Source organism: Ahaetulla prasina, chromosome 5 (assembly GCF_028640845.1).
Source record: "Ahaetulla prasina isolate Xishuangbanna chromosome 5, ASM2864084v1, whole genome shotgun sequence".
In the NCBI taxonomy this organism is placed as follows: Eukaryota; Metazoa; Chordata; class Lepidosauria; order Squamata; family Colubridae; genus Ahaetulla; species Ahaetulla prasina.
This window is the reverse complement of record NC_080543.1, coordinates 26,420,942-26,445,661: the sequence shown is the minus strand read 5'-3', so window position 1 is coordinate 26,445,661 and position 24,720 is coordinate 26,420,942. Positions and strand designations below refer to the sequence as shown.

At 40.2% G+C, this 24,720-nt stretch overlaps 2 protein-coding genes across 6 annotated transcripts in view; both read left to right on the top strand.

The window, feature by feature from the left end:
- Window positions 1-14,223, top strand: part of SPATA13 (spermatogenesis associated 13) — a 112,538-nt gene extending 98,315 nt beyond the window's left edge. For 4 of the 5 annotated variants that reach the window (XM_058185895.1, XM_058185893.1, XM_058185896.1 and 1 more), the window contains 4 exons: window positions 1,661-1,790; window positions 3,009-3,381; window positions 4,324-4,398; window positions 6,641-14,223. In XM_058185895.1, coding sequence (XP_058041878.1) covers window positions 1,661-1,790; window positions 3,009-3,381; window positions 4,324-4,398; window positions 6,641-6,822 — 760 coding nt within the window. In that variant the 3' untranslated portion in view covers window positions 6,823-14,223. The remainder of the gene's footprint in view (window positions 1-1,660; window positions 1,791-3,008; window positions 3,382-4,323; window positions 4,399-6,640) is intronic. The other variant, XM_058185897.1, reaches the window with a different exon arrangement.
- Window positions 14,224-22,464: 8,241 nt separating this feature from the next.
- Window positions 22,465-24,720, top strand: part of C1QTNF9B (C1q and TNF related 9B) — a 4,254-nt gene continuing 1,998 nt past the window's right edge. Inside the window, exons 1-2 of the mRNA XM_058185165.1 lie at window positions 22,465-22,630; window positions 24,141-24,203. Coding sequence (XP_058041148.1) covers window positions 22,465-22,630; window positions 24,141-24,203 — 229 coding nt within the window. The remainder of the gene's footprint in view (window positions 22,631-24,140; window positions 24,204-24,720) is intronic.

The window sequence follows — 24,720 nt, the reverse complement described above, 5'->3', positions numbered from 1 at the left end:
CCACTCTCCCCCACTGCTCTGTGTGAATGTATGTAATGTGTGTCAGAGAGAGGATGCTAAAGAGACTATAGACCGTTCCCTATATCTGTGGTATTTTATAAGGCTATTAGGACTTTGCTGTTTCAGCAACCTTTTGAAATTTGGCAGGTGGGATGATTCCCTCTTGTAGGAGAATGCTTAGTGTGATGTGTTTTTGGGGGTATGAAAATTAATTTTTTTTCCCTTTGTTAGACTGATCGTTCCTGTGGTTTTTGCTATTGTTTTGACTTTGTCTTTTTTGGCTTGGTTACTGAATGAGGTAGGTGTAAACTGCTCAGGATCATTTTTTTAAATTATTAAAGTAGGATTCTGTAGAGATTCTTAGTCATCCAGGTCATCGTTTCCCCAAAGGTGCTTTTTCAGGAGGCAACTGGACTTTCTTATTTTTTCTTTCAAAGACATTTCGCTTCTCATCCAAGAAGCTTCTTCAGCTCTGATTGGATGGTGGGGAATGGAAGGATTTATATTCCTTGCAGACAGCTGTTAATTTGCATCCTTAGCTCTGATTGGATGGTGGGGAATGGAAGGATTTATATTCCTTGCAGACTGCTGTTAATTTGCATCCTTAGCTCTGATTGGATGGTGGGAATGGAAGGATTTATATTCCTTGCAGACAGCTGTTAATTTGCATCCTTAGCTCTGATTGGATGGTGGGGAATGGAAGGATTTATATTCCTTGCAGACTGCTGTTAATTTGCATCCTTAGCTCTGATTGGATGGTGGGGAATGGAAGGATTTATATTCCTTGCAGACTGCTGTTAATTTGCATCCTTAGCTCTGATTGGATGGTGGGAATGGAAGGATTTATATTCCTTGCAGACAGTTGTTAATTTGCATCCTTAGCTCTGATTGGATGGTGGGAATGGAAGGATTTATATTCCTTGCAGACTGCTGTTAATTTGCATCCTTTCAGAGGATCGTTGAAGCACTTGGAGGTTTATCTGTGTCCTCAGGGTCACCTGAGTAGTGTTCCTGGTTCCTGTAGTCTGCAATTTTTTTCCTCTGGAAATCCATTCCTATTCCCACACCATTCAAAGGGTGTTCATTTCCAAATTATATAGCTAAAAGTGTGGATGAGAAGCAAAACATCTTTGAAAGAAAAAAACAAGAAAGTTCAGTTGCCTCCTGAAAGAGCACCTTTGGGATTAGAGTAGGATATCACTAGGGCTCGCTGCCTTAGAAGAGTGAGGAAAATTCTCAGGGACGACTCACACCCTGGTCACCACTTCTTTACCCTCCTGCCAGGAGATATAGAAGCATAGCCAGCCACCCCAACAGGCTGAAAAACAGTTTTTATCCGTGAGCTGTCAGACTCCTGAATGCGAAATAACATCATAACTACATAGTGCAATGGACTTGCAGGGCCGGCGCAACGTGTAACATGTTCACTCTGGTGTAATAGGACTGGGTGTTTGTTTATATGATTTATTGGGTTAGGGATTTTCTGTCTTCACTGTGAGTTGTATTGTGTTGGGGGGGTTGCACTGAGAGAGCTCAACCAATCTCTTAGTACATATGTTGTGCACTGACAGTAAAGATTTGAATGAGGATATCAATCCAGACAGTGAGTGAGATGCATCCTCTGCAGGGATTGACCAATAGATTTTTCTTTCTTTGACAGTGACTATAACAATATCAAGGCAGCATACGAAGCCATGAAGAACGTAGCTTGCCTCATCAATGAACGCAAACGAAGGCTGGAAAGTATAGACAAGATTGCTCGCTGGCAAGTCTCCATTGTCAACTGGGAGGTGAGGGGACAGTCATTTTTCAGGCTGGAAGGCCCAGGGTTTCTCCCAACTGTTTCCAAGGCTGTTTTCTTATTTTCTGCTGTTTCCACTCTGAAAAGGCGATGGTTGATTTCCATTGTGGTGATCATGATTATTTCATAATTGAAATTATTAATTTATTTCACTTTTATTTTTCTCAAATGGGTCCTTGTGGCGATGCCCTAAAAACTCAGCAAACTCAGCTATATCACATTATTAATGCTTACCCCCAAAAGGCTTCCGAAAAAAATCTTAAGGACAGGATAACCAGGCTAAATCAAGAAACAGTGTTAGAAATGACTTAACTCCATTATTTAGTTATTTGGAGATTTTACAGTGATTCCCATGGCAGCTGGGTGATGACTTAGTTTTATACTTGAAATTGAGAAGAGGTGAAGTTGGATTCACTGCAGGGGTCCTAGAGAACCTCTAGCTAAGATTCTGTGCAGTTTGGAGAACCCCCAAATCCCACTCCTGGCTGGCCCCAACCCCCCCTGCCCCTCCTAAGAGTCCCCATGCGGCCTGTTTTAGATGCAGGTAAGTGCAGGGTGTGCGCAGAGGCTCAGGGAGGGCGAAAAATGGGCCTACCAGAAGTTCGGGAAGTGTCTTCCCCATTCTGGTAAGGGTTGCAGGAACTGGGTATGTCTAGTTTAATAAAAAGAAGGACTAGGGGAGACATGATAGCAGTGTTCCAATATCTCAGGGGTTGCCACAAAGAAGAGGGAGTCGGGCTGTTCTCCAAAGCACCTGAGGCTAGAACAAGAAGCAATGGGTGGAAACTGATCAAAGAAAGAAGCAACTTAGAACTAAGGAGAAATTTCCTGACAGTTAGAACAATTAATCAGTGGAACGACTTGCCTGCAGAAGTTGTGAATGCTCCAACACTGGAAATTTTTAAGAAAATGTTGAATAACCATCTGACTGAGATGGTGTAGGGTTTCCTGCCTGGGCAGGGGGTTGGACTAGAAGACCTCCAAGGTCCCTTACAACTCTGTTGTTATATAAGATTTTGCTGTATTTGCTGACATAGGGATCAAAATAAGTGGCAAGCAGTTCAGGATTGGTGGATATCACATTTGAGACTAAGCCATATAATAAAGATGAATAGAAGATGAATTATTTATCTGTCATTCTTGGTGCTGATAAAGTTGGTATCTCCTTTTAATTTTTATTATTATTATTATTTTACAAATGCTTTAGGGGCAAGACATCTTGGGCAAAAGCTCTGAATTAATCCACTCGGGAGAATTGACCAAAATCTCCAAACAAGGCAAGAGTCAGCAAAGGACATTCTTCCTTTTTGACCATCAGCTTGTGTTCTGCAAGAAAGATTTATTGAGAAGGGACATGTTGTATTACAAAGGCCGGATGGACATGGACGAAATGGAGGTGGTAGATGTTGAGGATGGCAAAGACAAAGACTTCAATATCTCTGTAAAAAATGCTTTCAAGATTGTTAATAACTCTATGGAAGAAGTTCACCTATTTTGTGGGAAAAAGCCAGGTGATAAAAAAAAGTGGCTGGAGGCTTGTGCAAATGAGAGGAGACGTGTGCAAGAAGACAAAGAAATGGGCAAGTATTATCTTTTGCTAAATGAAATCACTAGAATTAGAAATTTGGAATATTTTCCCATTGCACAGTTTCTTCCACTGTTCTTATTACCTACTTTCCTAAAGCAGCAAAACTATAACAAAAATGTTCATGATGTAGCCCAAATGTGCGATTGCAGCATTATTGTGTAAAACTTCATGATTTTTTAAAAAATTTAATTTGGCTATAATTAGATGCATTTGTCGTTCCATTGTTCCATCAATGAGCTGGAAAGATCACCTTACTGATTTATTTATTTATTAAAGCCAAGATGTAATATTTTGTTTATTTCTGATGTGGTTTGGGTATCAGTGGATTCAAAAACTACTCAGAGTTGGGTGGTATATATATTTAATTTTAAATAATAAACAACTTTCAAATGTAAGCGTTATATACTATTACGACTGAAAACAGCAGATTCAGATTCTCAGGAATAATTCTTTGTGATTGCTACTTATCCACTTCATTTTGGTGGAACTGTTCTGGACTGACAAATCTGCGTTATCTGAATCAAACCATTTGTCCATTTTCTGAGTTTTCTCTAGACTGCATGGCAGTGGTTCGCTTCTGTTTTTCAGAAATGACATCCTTGTGAAGACGTTGAGAATCGAAACTGAGCTTTTCTATGTGTAAAGTTTGTGCTCTGTTATTAAACTCTGATGTGTTTCACAAGAGACATGTGTCTCCTCTTTTGAAATTAGATCCATTAGCTCAGGGGTCTGCAAACTTGGCTCTTTTAAGACTTGTGAGTTAAAAACTCTGGGAGTTGAAGTCCACAAATCTTAAAAGAGCCAAGTTTGCAGACCCCTGCATTAGCTAATTGTTACTCAGTTATGCTTTTTATTGAACTTTGCTTTAACAACATATTACATTCTGGTCCTTGAAACAGCATTTAAATTTGTATCATTTATCCTTCAAATGTAGGAATGGAAATCTCAGAAAACCAAAAGAAGCAAGCAATGCAAAATGCACGGAAGTCAAGACAAAGGAAAATGAAAGGTGAATATTTAAGCATCATTCCCCAATATTACCAAAAACTGGTTCACTCAACATATGTTTCCTTTCAGATGAATAATGCTGTTTTCTTGGGTGTTAAGTGTTTAAGAGTGGCACATAGACCAGGCAATATAGTTCCAGGGGGTTAAATTTTCCTATGCTTTACTGGCTGGATATTGGCAAGATATCACTGCTGGTTGTTAATCCATACATATCATTATGTTCATAAGTACATGCCTGTAGATAGAGGGAGTACCTAGTAGTAGACCAGGATAATGAACCCCTGCACTGAACTATGATTCCCAGAACCCACTCACTGTATTAGTTAATATGCTTCATTTTTTAGGTTTACACAATAATTTAGCCATGAATTAATGGGCTCTATTTGCATAATTATTTACACACAAAAGAAATTAGCAATGGTTAAACAACTTCTATGAATACATTATGTTTTTAGAAGTTGTTTAACCATTATTAATTTTTTGTGTGTGTAAAGAATTATGCAAATTGAGCGCACTATTGTATGGCTGAAGTATTGTCTAAACCTAGAAAATGAAGCATTATTAACTAATACAGTAAGTGGGTTCTGGGAGTCACAGTTCAGCACATGGTTCATTATCCTGTTCTACTACTAGGTATCCCCTGTATCTACACACACGTACATGAAAATAATGTTGGTTAAGCATGTTGTTTCAGCCTCTTTTTTGGATCCTGCTCTCTGAATCAGCCAGGTGTGTAGTTCCAGGAAAACTAAAATATCACAGCAATGGTGTCTCAAAAAACACACTATCCGAGGTAGGAGAAGGATTGCTGCTTGAGTAGAAAAGGAGACCTCCCAGTTTTCATTCTTCTGTTGCCCCATTGCCTCACCAGCTCTCTGACATTTTTTTCTCCGTCTAATTGTATACTTCCATTCTTAACATTAGAATAGAATAGAATAGAATAGAATAGAATAGAATAGAATAGAATAGAATAGAATAGAATAGAATAGAATAGAATAGAATAATAAGGGATCTTAGAAGTCTTCTAGTCCAAATCCCTACTTAGGCAGGAAACCCTACACCACTTCAGACAGATGGTTGTCCAACATCTTCTTAAAAACTTTCAGTGTTGGAACATTCATAACTTCTGGAGGCAAGTTGTTCCACTGATTAATTGTTCTACCTGTCAGGAAATTTCTCCTTAGTTCTAGGTTGCTTCTCTCCTTAATTAGTTTCCACCCATTGTTTCTTTTCTTGCTTTCTGGTGCTTTGGAGAATAACTTGACTCCCTCTTCTTTGTGGCAGCCCCTGAGATATTGGAACACTGCTATCATGTTACCCCTAGTTCTTCTTTTCATCAAACCAGACATACCCAGTTCCAGCAATTGTTCTTTATATGTTTTAGCCTCCAGTCCCCAAATTTATTTATTTTTTATTTTTATTTATTTATTTTGTCACAACATCATATAAAAAGATTTTATAGTATATAAACATATATATGAGTAAATATTGTGAGGTATAAGCATCTATATATATATATAGGAAGAAGAAGAAAAAAACAATAGGACAGGAACGGTAGGCACATTTGTGCACTTATGCACGCCCCTTATGGTCCTCTTAGGAATGGGGTGAGGTCAATAGTAGAAAGTTTTTGGTTAAAGCTTTTAGGATTATGGGAAGAGACCACAGAGTCAGGTAAAGTATTCCAAGCACTGATGATTCTGTTACAGAAGTCATATTTTCTGCAATCTAGATTAAAGCGGTTAACATTAAGTTTAAATCTGTTGGTTGCTCTTGTATTATTGCAGTTAAAGCTGAAGTAGTCTTTAACAGGAAGGACATTACAATAGATGATTCTATGAGTTAAACTTAGGTCTTGTCGAAGGCGACGGAGTTCCAAGTTTTCTAAGCCTAGGATTTCAAGTCTGGTGGGATAAGTCATCTTTGTTGCTTTGTTGCTGTTAATAAAAATAATAATTATTATTATTGCTGGTTCTGTTTGGGTCCTCAGCGTGGTACATTGTGAAATGGTCACTTAGGCAGCAAATTACTTAGGCAGCTTAGGCCTAATGAGTGAACTGTTGTGGACAGCAAAGGGAGTTGGCTCCAAGTTACCATGCATCCTGTTTAGTCCTTGGAATTTTGTCTAATGGTGAGACTACCCCTGGCCTCAGATTCCTATTTCCTGATGTACAGTATAGCAAAAAAGTGTCATGTGAACAACTCCTGAATTATAATCTTTGGATCCTGTTTTCCTTCTACAGGTGTCAGCTATAATGGATGCCCAGTGCCACCGCTACACCAAAGTTTGCATCCAATCCATCAGCGTCATGTTACAGTGCCCACTAGTATTCCACAGCAGCAGGTGTTCGCCCTAGCAGAACCAAAGCGGAAACCGTCCCTTTTCTGGCACACTTTTAACAAACTGACACCATTTAAGAAATGAACAGCCCCAACATCCATGGCCTGAGAGGCCATCTGGAAAAGGGGAACAATTTGCCAGCAAAGCTTTTGTTGGTCCAGTTGGAAAACCTGGATTCTTGCCCTGGAGAGAAGATATAGGCTGATTTTTGATTTTCCATCATAACCTTCAATTGAACAACATGAAGAAGACGTGGCTGATTGAAGGAGATAGTGAATGATCTGAAATGGATGTGGTCCTGAATCAATAAACAGACTGATGGGAGAGTTGCCATTTGACCACAATAGCAAATTGCTGCTTTCTCAGAAAATGCCATGTGCATATGACACCCTTGTACCAAAGGAATGGTTCCAAAATTTAAGTCATTTTGAAAGGCTTAATAGTGAATGGATTGGTCAAATTTAAAAACAGGAAGGATAACTTCTCTGCCTTTGTTCAGAATGTGACAAAGGGTGGTTTCCTCCTTCTTATGGTTCTTACGTCATCAAGTTGCTGGTACTGAAAAAACTGCTTAATTCTTCCTATTAGTCTTTGTTTGCTGTGTTCTTCTGTTAAATAAGACTTAGACTTCCTCCGAGGCACATTCATGGCAAAAGGAAGAAAATGTGAAATCAGTGTCATAAATATATGAACATGTACTTTTATATGAAGAAAGTCACCCTTGGACTCAGGGTGGAGTCTTACCAAAAACGGTATTTTGCTGTATGCATTTCTATTCATCAAGAAATGGATTTCATTTTGCTATCTCTGGCTCTTGAGTCCATGAAAACTGCATCATTGGTTTCCAGTGTGCCTGCTTGTACTTTATGAAAAAAAAATGAAAGTATTTCTTTTAAATTTTTAGGAGTGCCTTAAATGGCACAGATGCAACTATACAAAGATAAGGATATGGAAAAGCAACCTGAGAGAGTTTTTACTCGCTCCCATAAATGTCCTCATTCCATTTGGGTTTCTTACAAAAATGACTTTAAACAAGTTCCAACATGACCTTTTTATGTGGTTGCTCATGTGCATCAGATAAGCCAGAAGAGGCTTAGCAATTATTTCTTTGGCATTATGTTAAGAGTATCCAACACTAGAACCATCTGGTGACATTAGAAAATGGATTTTGATTAAACTTGGTTAGAAACATGGCCTATTTATAGACTATTAAAATGATATGTCCTTGTTTTGATTTGGTTTGTTCTCTTCTGTGAAATGAAATTGTTTTTTAACTCGGGGTTGCTAAAAATACCCTCTTTCGAGACAACTGCCATAAATTAGGGTTTATGGCATGCTCTTGGTCACCCTCTCTGTTGTAGTCTTACATTGCTAATGCTTATAGTAAAACACTGGATCTTGAAAATAGGGTGGGTTTGTAATTAGCACTAAGCCATAATGGATGTGTTCAAGTAACCCCGGCTCTTCAGTTTGTAAATCGTGGCTCATGCCTCAGCATGTTGAGCATGCCCAGCCAATTCTGATTTAAACCATGGTTTAAATAAACCATGTTTAACAAAACTACAGCTCAGAGTAATGCATAAGCAACTTATGACAACAAAAACAAATTCAGGGATTTTTATATTATTTTTGTTAGAAAGGTTGGGAGGTTTGGGGAGGGTTCTTTTTTAAAAAAGTATCAGTCGTTCCTAAATAGGTTGGATTACAGTTTCTTAGCCTGCTTGACCCAAAAGAAAGGCTAAACTGCATGAAGAGCTATGGCGTCAACCAGGTAAGCTAAAATGTAAAATACATATTTGAGTCCATTCCTCAATAAAAGTTTAGAAAGTAAACCATTTTCTCCATCGTAATTTACTTCGGAGCAGATATAGCTAGGAGAGGTTATCATTCAGCTAGACTGCATTTTTCAGTCTCTACTTTAACAGACCATGCTTCAGTATTAGACTGAACTTAGAGAATTCAGTAGTTCCAAAGTCTGACTTCATTGTGACCTTGTATGTACATATAGGGGGCATGGTGGCTCAGTGGTTAAAGATGCTGAGCTTTTCAGTTGGAGAGCTGACAGCCCAGGTTCGAGACCCGAGTGCCTTGGAATGGGGTGAGCTCCTGTTATTTGTTCTAGCTCCTGCCCATCTAGCAGTTCGAAAGTATGCAAATGCAAGTATATAAATAGGTACCATTTCAGTGGGAAGGTAACAGTGTTTCATGTGCCTCGGCATATAGTCATGCTGGCCATATGACCATGGAAATGTCTTCTGCTGGCTCCCTCGGCCAAGAAATTGAGATGAGCACTGTGCCCTAGAGTCAGACACAATTGGACAATTACATTTATTACATATAGGCACACACATATGGTGTTATAATGAGTTTTAACAATTGACAGCTTCAGCAATAGGCAATAAGAACTGATACGAAAATGCTAACAAAAGGTGTTGATTAGCTCTGATTGATTTTATAGATATATTGAAAAGAATTGGTGGGTCTTCATGTTTAATACACATTAAAATGTCTTTACTAACAAGAATGTTTAAATATGAACAGATAGTTTTAATAATAAGCATGCTACGTATGCCTCTGTACACAGCATTACAAATCCTTCAAAACAGGCCTTCTTCCCTCCACGTATGCTGGATTTTGAGTCTAATTCCAAAATAGTAATGGTACTGGGTTACAGAAGCTGAAATTCTAATTCACCTAGAAAGCACTCGGCCAGGGGGACGATGCCTTAAAATAGTTTTGATGCACAACTGTTCATCATGCTGTTCATACTTGCTTTTGATATTAGCCAAAGGTGTTATTTTTTAAAAAAATGCAGTAGTGATCTCCATTATCTTCTTAGTTGCCTATTTAGTTTGAACAGCCATATATTCTGCAAGAATAAGTACTGAATTATTCACGAGGTGAAATGGCTATGCAAGGCCATTTGAATTTGTATCATACAGAATAACAGAGTTGGAAGGGGCCTTGGAGATCTTCTAATCCAACCTCCTGCTCAGGCAGGAAACCTTATTCCATCTCAGACAAATGGCTGTCCAACCCCTTCTGAATAACCTCCAGCGTTAGAGCACCCACAACTTCTGAAGGGAAGCTGTTCCATTGATTAATTGTTCTCATTGTCAAGAAATTTCTCCTTAGTTCTAGGTTGGTTCTGTCCTTAATTAGTTTCCATCCCTCTTGGGGGCCAGCTAGATCCATCTCCTGTTCAATGCATGATCTCCGAGAACATTGTTGACTGATCCAACCACAGTCTGGGGATCCCAGAGAAGGGGAATATGCCTAACAAGATACTATATCCCTCTTAGTCACGTATAAACCATCTTAGTAACTCAGCTCGTTCCCTTAAAATGAACATTTTTACAATTTGAAAAAGTCATATTTTTAAAATGTGCCCCTAAAATTGTGTCTTAACAATTAGGACTTGTAACAAAAGACTGTAATATATTCTAGATGGCTGACTAGCAATTTTTGGTTTGGGGCTTACTATGCTAAAATATTTTTTGTTACAGTTGAGTGTTGTAGGGGGGTATGGCTGGGATGAGGTGATGTCATCAGAAGACAAGTGGATTTTTTAGAAAATCATTTTGGCAGGTTGAAAATTGGGCAAAGGTTTTTTTCTTAGATGCATTAACTGTGTTGGAAGTGTAATATATCTATTCCCTTTTATTTATCCCCAAATATCAAAAAGTCACACATTTTAACTCATGGTGGTTTGCAGCCACACTTCAGTATGAGGCATAGTTTTTCTACCTCTAATCATAATATTAAAACTAGAGTATGTCTAGTTTAATGAAACGAAAGACTAGGCAAGACATGATAGCAGTGTTCTGATATCTCAGGGGCTGCCACAAAGAAGAGGGAGTCAAACTATTCTCCAAAGCACCTGAGGGTAGGACAAGAAGAAATGGATGGAAACTAATCAAGGAGAGAAGCAACCTAGAACTAAGGAGAAATTTCCTGACAGAACAGTTAATCAGTAGATCAATTTGCTTCTTGAAGTTGTGAATGCTCCAACACGGGAAGTTTTTAAGAAGAGATTGGATAACCATTTGTCTGAGTGGTATAGGGTTTCCTGCCTAAGCAGGGGGCTGGATTAGAAGACATCCAAGGTCCCTTCCAACTCTGTCTAGTCTATTCTATTCTATTCTATTCTATTCTATTCTATTCTATCCTATTCTATTCTAAATAGCCATATTTCTCTCCAGGAAGACCTTCTCCCCTTCTCATTTTTTTCTATTTCCTCCCCAAAAAGATCGGTTAAACTTGCTTTAAGTCTTCTTTACACTGTAGAAGGATGGACTGCTATTTATAATTACAGGAAGAGGCCACCATTTCTGTTGGTACTCTTAGTTCAGGACGAAGAAGTAGTGAGAGATAGCTGCTATTTTATCTAGACAAAAGAGAGAGGAATAAAACAACATTCTCTATTCTCTGCATGTGCCCAGTTCCTTTTCCAGTAAATACTAGATTTAGTGGTTGAAATGAACAGAATAGAATTCTTTGAATTTGTAGATGCACAGATACATTCTTCAGAAAACCTCAAATGTTACAAAGAGAGGGAAATCATGCCGTTCATATTATGAAAGAATAATGCTATGCTCAACATTTTGCTTGGCAAACTGTTTTTGTTAATAGTCTGTTTGCTAGTTTTTTGCAGCCTAATTGTGTACTATTTGAAGGAAAAGCTTTTGTAGCTTGCAAGAGTATTTGAAGAGAGAAAATTATTAGGGGTTTTTTCAATATTGACAATAATTTAGCCTGGAATACTACAAAAACTTGATAGGAATGATCACAGTTTAGATTACTACAAGAACTCTTGTAAGCTATTTATCCTAACAAATTAAGTGCCTAACATTTCCTGAGTATATTTTATTGTCATCTGCTAATTAAATTCTGAAAAGCCAAGTTAAGGTTTGTATTTGTTCTCAGGTTTTCCACTTTTCACTTCATCCCTTACCTAAAGCATATGAACTTCTAAATATTTTCCCCCAGAAATTTCAATTTTCTTACATTTAAAAAACCTGATTTCAAAAATATACTGCTAATAGTACATAACTCTCATTTCAGAAATACAAAGGCAAAATAGACAAAGTTAACTAAACCTGACTCTGGTCTATCTGGAAATTAAAGTTCATTTCAGAATGTTGTGTTTCCAATTGATAATAAACTTGGCTTGATCAGAATTCCAAATTTTAAATAGTGTAACTGATTTTAAAGCTGTGTACCAATTCCACCCTACACTCAGAAAAGTGGATATTGAATTTGATTGTTGCTTGATTTAACTTCTTAGATGCCTTCCAAAGTCTTTTTTCACAAGAGAGTGAAACTGAAAGCATAAATTACTATGATGAACAAAATTGAATACCCAGCATCCATGGTTTTAGATTTCTCATATTAAATATTGTGCAAATCTGGAGTCCCCGGTTTTATAGGATCAGTTTCTATAATTCAGGACAGTAGCCATGCTGGTTGGGTACGACAACATCTGGGGAATTAACTAGTATGAAGACTAAAAGCTATTTTTACACAGAAACTTTAATCCCAGATTAATAAGAGTTCTCCTTATGTGAATGAACTGAAAAACAGAAAATCCCACCCTGCTTCACTTGAGAAAGAGAAGTGCCAAATTCTGAATCCTTGATTGATTAGTAAATTTTAACAAGAAAGATGGGCAATATTTAAAATTCAAAATATGTCTTAAGTTCAGATGGGTTGTTCTGATTTATGGAAGTTTCCCAAGCTGTTCTGACTATCTTGGAAGTGTCTTGGATTCAAAATGGGACGGTTTCAAATTCAGAACACTACAGAATAGTCAAAACAGCACTGGAATATTTGCATTCTGGCTGGAACAGTTATCTTAAACCAGTGGTCTGCAAACTTGACTCTTTTAAGACTTGTGGACTTCAGCTCCTTGAGGAATTCTGGGAGTTGAAGTCCACAAGTCTTAAAAGAGCCAAGTTTGCAGATCCCTGTCTTAAACTAAAGATCAGGCATTTCAAACTCAAAATGGAAGATGTTGAGCTCAAAACACTTAATGTGCCACTACTTCCTTCAAATAAGTTAACTAGAGGTTATCTTCTCGTGAACTAAACTGAAAAGCTTGGCTAGTATTATATAGTATATTGCCATCTTATTCATGGCCAGCTCTTAAGTATTAAGAAAAATAGACATCTTTTGGGTTTCAGAAACCAGAACTTTTAATTTAAAATAAACCTTGGCTATAAAACTTATATTTTAAAAAGTGAAGAAGTTAGTTGAAATTTTGTTGGTGGGGACATTTTTTTTAAAAAAAAATAGTGTTTTAGATGCTAACTTGGAGCTCCAGCCAAAGGATCTTAGCCATAATAAAAACAATATTTTTGTCAATTGCTTGTTTTCCTGTATACATGAGTTTGTTTATAATGATGCATTCTGAAAAAAAAAATCAATTTAAAACTATTAATATGTGTACAAAGTATTCAACTTGTATATTTTATTGTGCAAGTGTGCTGTGACTTTTTTCTTTCATACAGTTTATGCTTTCTGCATCTATACCAGGGGTCTCCAACCTTGGTCCCTTTAAGCTTTGCTGGCTGAGGGATTCTGGGAGTTGAAGTCCACAAGTCTTAAAGGGACCAAGGTTGGAGACCCCTGATCTATAAAAGTAGTCCTCCACTTACAATCATTTAGTGACCATTTGAAGTTACAGTGGCACTGAAAAACATATGGAGCTATGACCATTTTTCACTATTATGACCATTGCAGCATTCCCATGGTCATGTGATCAAAATTCAGATGCTTGGTAACCGGCATGTATTTATGACAGTTGTAGTGTCCCAGAATCATATGATGATCTTTTGCAACCTTCTGACACGCACAGGCAATGGGGAAATCAGATTCACTTAACAACTGTGTTATTAACAACTGCAGTTGTTAATAACGACTATGGCAAGAAAGGTGAACAAATGGGGCAAAACTCAATCAACAGTTGTCTTGTTTAGCAATGGGAATTTTGGGCTCGTTTGTGGTCATAAGTCAAGCACTACCTGTATTTGTTTCAGCCATAGGTCATGGCTTCATTTTAAAAAGGCTGTGGAACCTGAAATCTAATGTGTGTATATGGGCCCTTCAGCCTGCTATGTAATGTAATCCCACTGGCCAAATTTATCTCATTAATGTGTTATATGAAATGTATTTTCCTGCAATGTATATAGAGATGTACATTCTTTTTATTGTCTTCTAACTTTATATTTTAATGTGCATAACATTTACCAGCAGTGTCTTACATAAATGTTACTGTACAGTTTATTTTGTGTGTGTGATTTTTTTTCACAGTGCATGAAGTGAAACTTTAAAAATGGAGTTCATTGACAGCAAAAGAAATGTGCTTTTATTTATTTGGCCTATTTCTGTTTTCAAAAAACTTTAAGTATGTTCTAAATTTTATCTGGCTGTGAACCGCCCTGAGTCCTTCGGGAGAAGGGCGGTATACAAATTTAAATAATAAATAATAAATAAATAAATAAATAAATGTTCATAGAAATGCAGAGTACAGTGATGGCTATCCTTTTTCTCTTTGTGTAGCAAAAGCGAGCCTGTGCGACCACCCATAATACGTGCCCCCCCATGCATGCACATGAGGGGTGGGATTCAAAAATTTTAGCAACCTGCACCACAGCAGGGGGGGGGGCGTTTTTGCCCTTCCCAGGCTCTGGAGGCTTTCCTTGAGCCTCTGGAAATTCTGCACTTCTGATATGCGTGAGTCACTCCCCTCGCACTCTCCCCACGGATGCACGTGTGACCCCTGCACATGCACACGTGTCTCCTGTGCATCACAAAAATCAGCTGGCCAGCAGGAGGTATGTGCATGCACAATGGAGTTGAGCTGGGCGAAGACCTGGTGCCCACTGAGAGGGCTCTGCGTGCCAACTGTGGCATGCATGCCATAGGTTTGCCATCACAGGCATAGTACATAAGTATTAAGTGCCTTATTTGCCATGTTCAACTCAAATGAATTAATACATTCTGCGTTCTACATTAATATTGCTACATTCGCATGTTACATTGCTGTTGCCTAAACATGACATGTAAATCCCAGCATGTGCTCTATACTATGATCTGCAACTTAATGGGTTTTGTCAATTCAGCCAAGTGTGTTGTTTGATAATCTACACCTAAACTATATGCTTATGTGCCAAAGTGACTAAGAAAGGGAGAGGAACAGTTTGAGTTTTCACTAAAATTACTCCTTTATAATCAGCCTAATACTAACACCAAGAAATAATTTTACCACTAATAATTTGCACAAGAGGCATTGCTTCCTGGTATGGATCAGATGAGGACCGCTGAGACTTGGGGCTATTTTTAAATATATATTTTTATCCCACCTTTATTATTTTATAAGTAACTCCAGATGGCAATACTTGATAATACTCCTCCTTCCTCCTATTTTCCCTACCACAACAACTCTGTGAGGTGAGTTGGGCTGAGAGAGAGTGAGTGGCCCAAAATCATCCATTTGGCTTTCACATGGTCATTCACAGTAAACCATAGAACAAAGTGGGTTGTCCAATTATGTGCACATATTCTATTTGCTGCATTCCATTCAGAAATAGTATAAGTGACATGTCAGGCACAGAGAAACACTGGGTGAAATGGGAGGGACTGTTCTTAATGCCACAACCCTTGTTTTTTTGTCTTCTTGCTTCATCCTGCACCTGGGACCTGACATTCAGAAGAGTTCTGGAGCACTCTTTCTAAAAAGTTATTTGTGGGTTTATTTATTTTAGTATATGCTGTCTATCTCATTATCCGAAACAACTCTTGGTGAAGAATGCAATGCAATGCAATGCAATGCAATGCAATGCAATGCAATGCAATGCAATGCAATGCAATGCAATGCAATGCAATGCAATGCAATGCAATGCAATAGAATAGAATAGAATAGAATAGAATAGAATAGAATAGAATAGAATAGAATAGAATAGAATAGAATAGAATAGAATAATCAATATGAAAAAACTAGTAAACAGAATATGATAAACTGGTATTCAGAAATAACCTAACTCCTAAGCTAATGTTTAGAAATGGCCTCATAATTAACTTACAAAAGTAGTGTTTTTATTTATGCCCCTATTAGCTTCTCTGTCAACCAGTATAATGTACCTTGTCATTTGATTCACCGTTAATAACAGTCTAGAAGACGGTTTTACGTGAAATCATTGCCAAAGGCATTTGTTAATAGTGAGTTTTCTGTCATACCTAAAATGATAAGAGAGCAATAGAGATTTTGAAAACTGCATCTTTTTAAAAATCATTTCTGTGCTCTGAAAATGCTATCACTGCTTGTCTGTGTAATCAAAATAAAACATTTTGCTCTTCTTTCTCAAGGACAAAACAGTCCAGTTATGGGTTGAAAAAGCACCTTTGAGACTATCACTGCTTATTTATGAGGCTGATTAGGTATTAACAAGTCTCTTCCTTTTTGGGGGGGAAATGTTAATATATTACTCCAGTTTTGGTGGAATAAAAATGAGCAGCTTTAATCTTCTGATTTCCTGCAATTGCAAAGGAGGAATGTTTTCCTTATCTTTAGGCCTTCTGTCTCTTGCTGAAGTTGAGGTGATTTGTTCAACTTTCCCTAATTTTCATTGTCAAACCATTTAATTCTCCAGAAATTTCTAAAGAACCATACCATAACCAGCAAACTAAAGAATTTGAATAAGCCGTTGAGATGCTATTACAACTGCCAAATTTTGGGGATTAAATCAGACCTCCCCAAATGATTATCCATTGGTCAAGAGTTCTGTGTTCACATGTTAACTTCTATTTTATTGACATTGAGAATACAAAAGGAGGAATAGTTGTTATATCGTTCATGGATATGGTATCTGTTAAGTTCTGGAAATAACGAGGCTGGAGACCAGGGTAGTGACAACAGCTCTTTAATATAGGGTGAACCCAGCAGCAGGCTGGGGGAAAAACCTCTCCTTTTATACAGTTCTGCTGGAGGCTTCGACCAATCAGCAACGTGCTGATTTCCCGCTCAAATATTTAAAGGTACAAACATGAATACATAACACTCCTCCCCTCCCAGAAAACACTTTGCCTCTATTTACATATTTATTTACATGTTATTTTTCGACGTAGTCACGCAAATAACCTGGGCGTCTCCTAGTTCTTTCTGACCTGCGCGGTTCAGTTCTGGGTGGTGTTTTGAGCTGGTCGGAGGGGCTGTTTTCTCCTCCCAGCTCTTTCTCTGGGCCAACGGGCTCCGGATTATTGGCCGACTCTCTTTCTTGGCCATCCGGCCTTGGATTAATTTTGAACTTTCCTGCTGCTTCCTCGGGGACCTGATGGCGTCGCTGGAACTCTGGGACCTCAGCTAAGTCTTGCGCCTCCCCCGGGTCATTGTCAGCTGTGGATTCAAATTGGTATTGGTCATGATCTGTTTCATTTGGTTCGGTTTGGTCAGTTATTCGTTTCCTTAACTGATCTATGTGGCGCCTCCACACTCGGTTGTCGGGTAGCTCTACCACGTACGATTTTGGGCCGGTTATCTTTATTATTTGTCCTGCGAACCAACTAGGGCCGTCCCCATAGTTTCGGGCCCACACCCGGTCGCCTATGCTCATTTCCCTTGTCTTTTCTAGTTCCCCCTTGTAACCCTCGGGTGTGTAATGGGGGTTCAAGCGGTCAAGTGGGCACCGGAGTTTCCGTCCCATTAGCAATTCGGCTGGGCTTTTCCCGGTGGCCGTGCTTGGGGTTCTGTGCTGGACGGCTAGGAAAAAGTCTATTTTTGTTTGCCAGTCACCTGGCTTGAGCCTGGACAATGCCTCCTTAGCGCTCCGGACGGAACGCTCTGCAAGGCCATTCGACGCAGGGTGGAAAGGCGCAGAGAGGGCATGTCGGATGCCTTCCTCTGCCAGGTATTCTTCAAACTGGGCTGCCGTGATTTGGGGCCCATTGTCGGACACCAGAGTGTCCGGCAACCCGTGAGTTGCGAATAGGTGGCGCAGAGTTGCGATTACTGCTTCGGCCGTAGTGGATTTCATGATTATGATCTCCAACCATTTAGAAAATGCATCCACAACCACTAGGAATGTTTGGCCGTGGAAAGGGCCAGCAAAGTCAATGTGGATTCTTGACCAGGGCCCTTGGGGCTTTTCCCATTCTCTGACTGGGGCCGTTGGGGGTAGAGGTCTGGACTCTTGGCAAGCTTGGCATTTCCCTACCCTCTCAGCAATCTCTGGCCCATGAGTGGCCACCATACATAGCTTCTAGCTAACCCTTCATCCTTACGATCCCTGGGTGACCTCGTGGAGGAGGTCCAATACCTTTCCCTTAGTTTCTCAGGAATTATTACACGATCACCCCATAACAGGCACCCCTTGAGCCGAGAGCTCATCTCGCTTTTAACAAATTCTTTGAACCGTCACCGCGCAGCGGGCCACCCTCTCTGTACCCAACCGAGTACAGTCCTTAACACAATGTCCCGGTATGATGCCCGAGCCACTTCCTTAGATGTGACTGGGCCAGAGTCCAACGAGTCAATAAGTAGGATGGGCGTCCCCGGAGTGGGGTCTTCGGTCGCCCCTGGTAGTGGGCATCGGCTTAACGCGTCTGCATGCCCCACTTCTTTTCCTGGTCGATGCTGCAGCTTGTAGGAGTAAGCGGCTAAGAATATAGTCCAACGGGTCAAGCGTGGCGAAGTGCCACAGGCGTTGGGCGGTCGCCAGCCAGTATCCTAGTAGCGGTCTGTGGTCAGTCACGATTTCAAAATTCCGCCCAAAGACATACTGTGGAATTTTTGACCCCTGACACAATGGCTAGTGCTTCTTTGTCTAATTGGCTGTAGTTCCTCTCTGGGGAGGACATCGTTCTAGAGTAGAACGCTATGGGGCTTCTGTGCCGTTTGAAGTCTATGGCTGAGTACAGCCCCACCCCATAAGGGAGGCATCGCAAACCAGCACTAGGGGTAATGAGTCGTGATATTGGATGAGCAGGCTATCACTTGAGAGCAGGTTCTTTACTGCTTCAAAAGCCCTATTTTCTGACTTTCCCCAAGACCAAACAGTATTTTTTCCTAAGAGCCTATGCAGCGGTTCCGCGACGGTTGCTTTGTTCTTTAAAAAGACCGCGTAAAAATTAACCAATCCCAGGAATGCCTGCAGCTCTGCTTTGTTTTTGGGCGCTGGAGCCTTCCTAATTGCCTTAACCTTGCTTTCAGTAGGGTGAATTCCTTTCTTGTCTATCCGGTAGCCCAAGAAATCGACGGATTCGACCCCGATCTGGCATTTGTTTGTCTTGACTTTTAATCCGGCTGTCCGGAAAATGCTCAAGACCTTTCTTAACCGCTCCCCCAATTCCTCCATGTTTTCCCCTGAAATTAGGACATCATCGAAGTAAGGAACTACCCCTGGGAGCCCCTGCAGTAGTCGTTCCATCAGGTTTTGGAACAGCCCTGGTGCCACACTGACCCCAAATTGCAATCGGGTGCACTTGAAGGCCCCCCTGTGCGTCACAATCGTTTGGGCTTCGGCTGTGCGGGCGTCTACTGGCAGTTGTTGGTAGGCTTGGGCCAAGTCTAACTTTGCAAAGACTTGCCCTTGCCCCAAAGAGTGCAATAAGTGCTGCACCACTGGAACCGGGTAAGCGCTTTTCTGTAAGGCTTTGTTAAGCGTCGCCTTGTAGTCAGCGCAAATTCTAATTGACCCGTCCGGTTTTATGGGGGTGACGATTGGCGTCTCCCACTTTGCGTGATCGACTGGCACCAAAATTTCCTGATTATGAGCTTATCCAGCTCCTTATCGATTTTTGGTTTTAGGGCAAAGGACTCTTCTCGCCTTAAGCCTAATGGGGCTACCTGGGGTCTAAGTTGAAGGAAATAGGGGTCCCCTTGTACTTGCCCAGGCAGTCCTTGAAGACATCTTCGAACTCGTTAAAGAGAATGTCTTTCAGGTTACAGTCATTTCGGTAGATGCCAGTCACTCCCATGCCCAGGGCACGAAACCAGTCTAGTCCCAACAGACTGGGCAGAGTTCCTTCGACGATCGTGATGGGCAGGGTCTTTTTATGTGGACCGTACTCGACTCGGACGGAGGTGGTCCCTCGAACAGGGATGCGATTCCCCTGGTAGTCGTGCACTCGTAGCCGTTGTGCTTGCAGGTGGCGCTTCACGACGGACGGCAGCGACTTCGCCAAAGTGTCCCAGGACATGATGGTGATCGCTGATCCCGTGTCTACTTCAAGCCGGCACCGTACTCCCTCTATTTTTGGCTTGGTGAAGATCTTCTTCTCCACTTTGGTCGAGGCGCGGCCTATGACCACAGTTGTTTGGTTGGAATCCGCGCCTTTTTTGTTTGAGCCAATCGCGGGCCGCCTTGCCGATTCCGCGCTCTGATTGGCCGATTTGAATTTTCGGCGGGAAGGTTGGGCCGCTCGACAAACTTGAGCTAGGTGCCCTTTCTTCCCACACCGCCGACATGTCGCGTCTTTAAACTTGCAGCGTTGGCGCTGGTGTTGACCCCCGCAGCTTCCGCATTCGTCTCGGTCCCCTTTGTCGCGTTTCTCGGTGCGGCAGACCCCTTCCTCGTCTTCACCGTCGGATTCGGTCTGAACCTCCTCCTGGTGCACCGGAGTTGCCTTTGCGCTCGCCTTTTGTGGGACCGGCTTCTGCAGTGTCTCTGCCGCTTGGGAGGACATTTCATGTGCTCTGGCTTCGTCCAGAGCGTTGGCTAGCGTGAGGTTGCTCTTTGCCAGCAGTCGTCGCCGCAATCGGATGTCTTTGACCCCTCGGATGAGTTGCTCGAGGAGCACCTCGTCTAGGTCACGGTATCCACAGTCCTTGGACGCTCTTCTTAGGGCGGCCATGTAGTCGCCTATGGATTCGCCCTCCATCTGCCTTCGCTCTCCGAATTCAAACCGCCGCACGTATTTGGACGGCGTTGGTGCGAAGTGGTTTCTTAGTAAAGTCTGTAAGGTTGGCCACGACACCGACTGCAACGGCGTTGGCTCTGCCAGGGCTTCCGCGATGTCGATGACCTCCGGACCGCAGTGGCTTAAGAAATAAGCCCTCTTTCGGTTATCTGGAATTCCGTGCAGTTCGTTGGCTTCTAGAAAGCTTTCGAAACGGGTCATATACGTTCCCCATTTCTCTTTAGCCGGGTCAAACGGTGCGGGCGGAGTGTAACTGGCCATCTCCACTTTTCTGCCCTGGGTTTGCTGGGTTCGGGTCTATCGTGCTTCAGCTCGGTTCTGGTTCTCCTCAGCCTCGAAATCCCATCCTCGTCGCCAATGTTAAGTTCTGGAAATAACGAGGCTGGAGACCAGGGTAGTGACAACAGCTCTTTAATATAGGGTGAACCCAGCAGCAGGCTGGGGGAAAAACCTCTCCTTTTATACAGTTCTGCTGGAGGCTTCGACCAATCAGCAACGTGCTGATTTCCCGCTCAAATATTTAAAGGTACAAACATGAATACATAACAGTATCATTACGTAGTCATCAGGTAGCCAAAGGGCACAATAGCTCAGTAGTTTAATGACACTAGAGATGATCTTTATTCCAGAGCTTCAGATCCTAACACTGTATGTCAGGGTGAGCTCCTGTCACTCGCCTCATCTTCTGTCCACCTAACAGTTCGAAAGCATGTTCTATGAAGTAGATAGATAAGTATCACTTTGATGGGGAGATGGGTTATTGCTCTGTGCAGGCAGTCAGATTCCTTCCACCTCTGAACCTTCCTGGTTGCAGTGCCCATTTATGAGTGGCCCATCATCATCATCATCAGGTAGTTCTTAATTAAGTTCTATCTCAGTGAAATGAGAGGATTAATAACAGTTCTGGTCTTGTAGAAGAACAGAATAAGGAAGTTGTTTTGTCTTTATCTTGTATGATCCTATTCTTTTGACCATTACCTCCTTTCTGTTTTGTAGTATAATAGAAAGCTCTTCACCTCAATGAAATGTACATCCTTTTCCAAAGGGGCAAGGATCTTTTTTGTTTGAAACATACATACATACATACATACATACATACATACATACATACATATATACATATATGGAAACTTACATACATGGAAACATACATACAGGGAAACAGAAGCTCAGATCAGTACAACTGCATAAGCCAATATAACTTTGAAGTCCCCGTTGTGTAGAAGGTGATAGAATGCTTTGCAGTTATTATCAGCATTTGGCAGTTTTGCTGATGATTAATATTTAAATACTAAAATCATTCTACATCAACATCTCGGCATCTATCTCTACATTAATCATTGAACATTTCTGAAGACTGAATAACACTCTTTAGAACTTAGTAACCAATTAAATGATTATCCTTATTTTTCCTTCATGTACAACCATTGGAGGAAAGTACAATATGTCTAAAAAACTTCCATCTGGGCAGCAATAAGTAAAGGTAAGCCTTGAATGCAAACTAGTTAGAATAATTTCCTTCATAAAACATATTATTCTTCCACATTATCTATGCTAGCCTTCCTTAAACAGGTACTATTGGTCATATCGGCTGGAAGATAATGGAAGTTCCAAGTTCAAGACACTTGGAAGCTACCAAGTGAGGCATGGATGATGTATTAAAAGTATATTTTCCAGGATCATGAATAATGGTCACTGAAACTCTTAATACCTGTTTATGACTCAAGGTTAGCATTTACTTGGAAAAGTGTAGAAGCTGGTGATTTTAGAAAACCAGCAATATATTGATTCTTTTATTTGAAATTAGATAAGATGAAGCTCTGGATTCTTTTGCTGGCTGTTGCAGTCAGCACAGAAGAAATGCCAAGACAGAGCAGCTGTGTTGAAAGATATCCTGGAATTCCTGGGAACCCTGGACACAATGGCGTGCCAGGACGAGATGGACGAGATGGACCAAAGGGCGAAAAAGGAGACACAGGTATCGTATGGTTTTATTGTAATGAACTGTATGCTCAGCAATGTTTCTGAAGCATGCATAAAAACATATCCTCAATAATGAATACTCTAATCATTGACCGAAGCTGTAACGGTCAATCAGCAGCCTGATAGTTGACTCCTGAAGGTCATACCAGGAGTTATAAAAATGTGGCCCATCATTTAAAACAAGGGAAAGCTAAATTTGTTTTCAAATGCTGAATATACATTTAGAAGGAAAGAAAAATTATGATTGGGTGTGACTGAAATCTGCAGCTTATTCCGTGTCACAACGGCAGAATTATCCAGATGATAAAACCAACAATCCCTATCTATTTCATTTATTTATTTATTTTGTCATAACAGTATATATAAGCATAAGCATGAAAATAACTATATAATATATAAGCATATAAATGAGCGTAAGTATGTAATCTAACAGATTGATAAATGCCAATCAACTTTTCCTGTCAGAAGAAATAAATTCTTATGGTCCATCATAAGTAAAGTGCTGAATATACATACTAGAGCTATAGTATTGCCATTCAAGGCATTGCCTCATTGACACAAGAAGGAAATACCTCATTGATACAGAGTCACTGCCAGTGACTATGTTAAATACTACCCAAGGAGAAAATGGTCTTTTTCAGACAAAATGCTAAGCTATGGTTTGTTTAACTATGTTTTATTCAATTAACTATCATTACCTAAATTCAAATTACATGCTAAGCCACAACATTATTAATTCTATTTTTTTCAGAGTCCTATCCTGCTTTTTCTCTAAGAACTCAGAACAGTGTATTTGTAATTTCCTCTAATTATGCCATACAACAACACCAGAGGTGGAATTCAATTTTTTTTTACTATGGGTTCTGTGGGCATGGCTTGGTGGGTGTGGCAGGGGAAAAGATACTGCAAAATCTCCATTCCCACCCCACTCTGGGGCCAGGCAGAGGTGGCATTTGCCGATTCTCCGAACTACTCAAAATTTCTGCTACCGGTTCTACAGAACCTGTCAGAACCTGCTGACTAGCACCCCTGAACAACACCCTTTTAAGACAGGCTGGGTTCAGAATGACTGGCTCAAAGTCACCTACTAAATTTCCACTGATGGGTCTCTCAGGTCTAGCCCAATACATTCATCCTTTATATCACACTGATACTTTATTATGTGGTGAAGAAAGTACAATACCTTAATGTGCAGAACACATTAAACCCGAGCCAAACCATCTCATTATGGCTTTAGCCAGTTATGAAACATAGGATAGTATTCTTTGATTTTCTTTGTCCTTTAATTATTGATATCTGCCCCACTATATAGACCAAAGTAATCAACTCCGCAGAAATTCTAGAATTATTCTTTATAGACAGGCTATAACAACAACATCTTGCAAGTCTGATTGTGCTGTAGCACCTTTTTTTCCTTATGCATCAGTGAATTAGGAAGGTATCTGTTTGAAATTTTGAATTTTGTCTCATTGATATGAACAATTACTATATTTTGTTACTATTAGGTGACCCAGGAAATCCAGGAAAGTCAGGCCGAGATGGCATCAATGGAAATAAAGGAGAACCAGGTAGGAACCAAAACTGGTCTCATCCAGAATACAAGGTTGTGCATATCTACTGGTAATGTTTTGTGATTAGGTGTTGAGTATGATACATACCTATGTTTTGTTTCAGGAAAACAAATAGAATGATTGTTATACTATATAATAATTATTTTTTTATTACTATAAAAAATATATATACTATATAAAGTATATGTTATACTATATAATAATTATTTTTTTATTTAAACTATTTATTATAACCTCATGGACAAATTGTCCAAGATGCAATTTTCAAATCGCAAATAACAACCATCATATCTATTTATAAAATTTTATAAAAAGCCAGAAAAACTGGGTCTATCAGCCTTCTCTAATCCAATGTCCTCCAGATATGGTAGATTTAAATTATCCAGCAGAAACCAGGTTGAGGAAAGTTGAGGCCCATAAGTTTCTCACTCCGTGAGAAGAAATTGCAATGCATCAGTTTTGGTGTCTTGCCAGTTACTGGAGTCCCACTGCAGTTTGGAAGGCTTAGCATGCA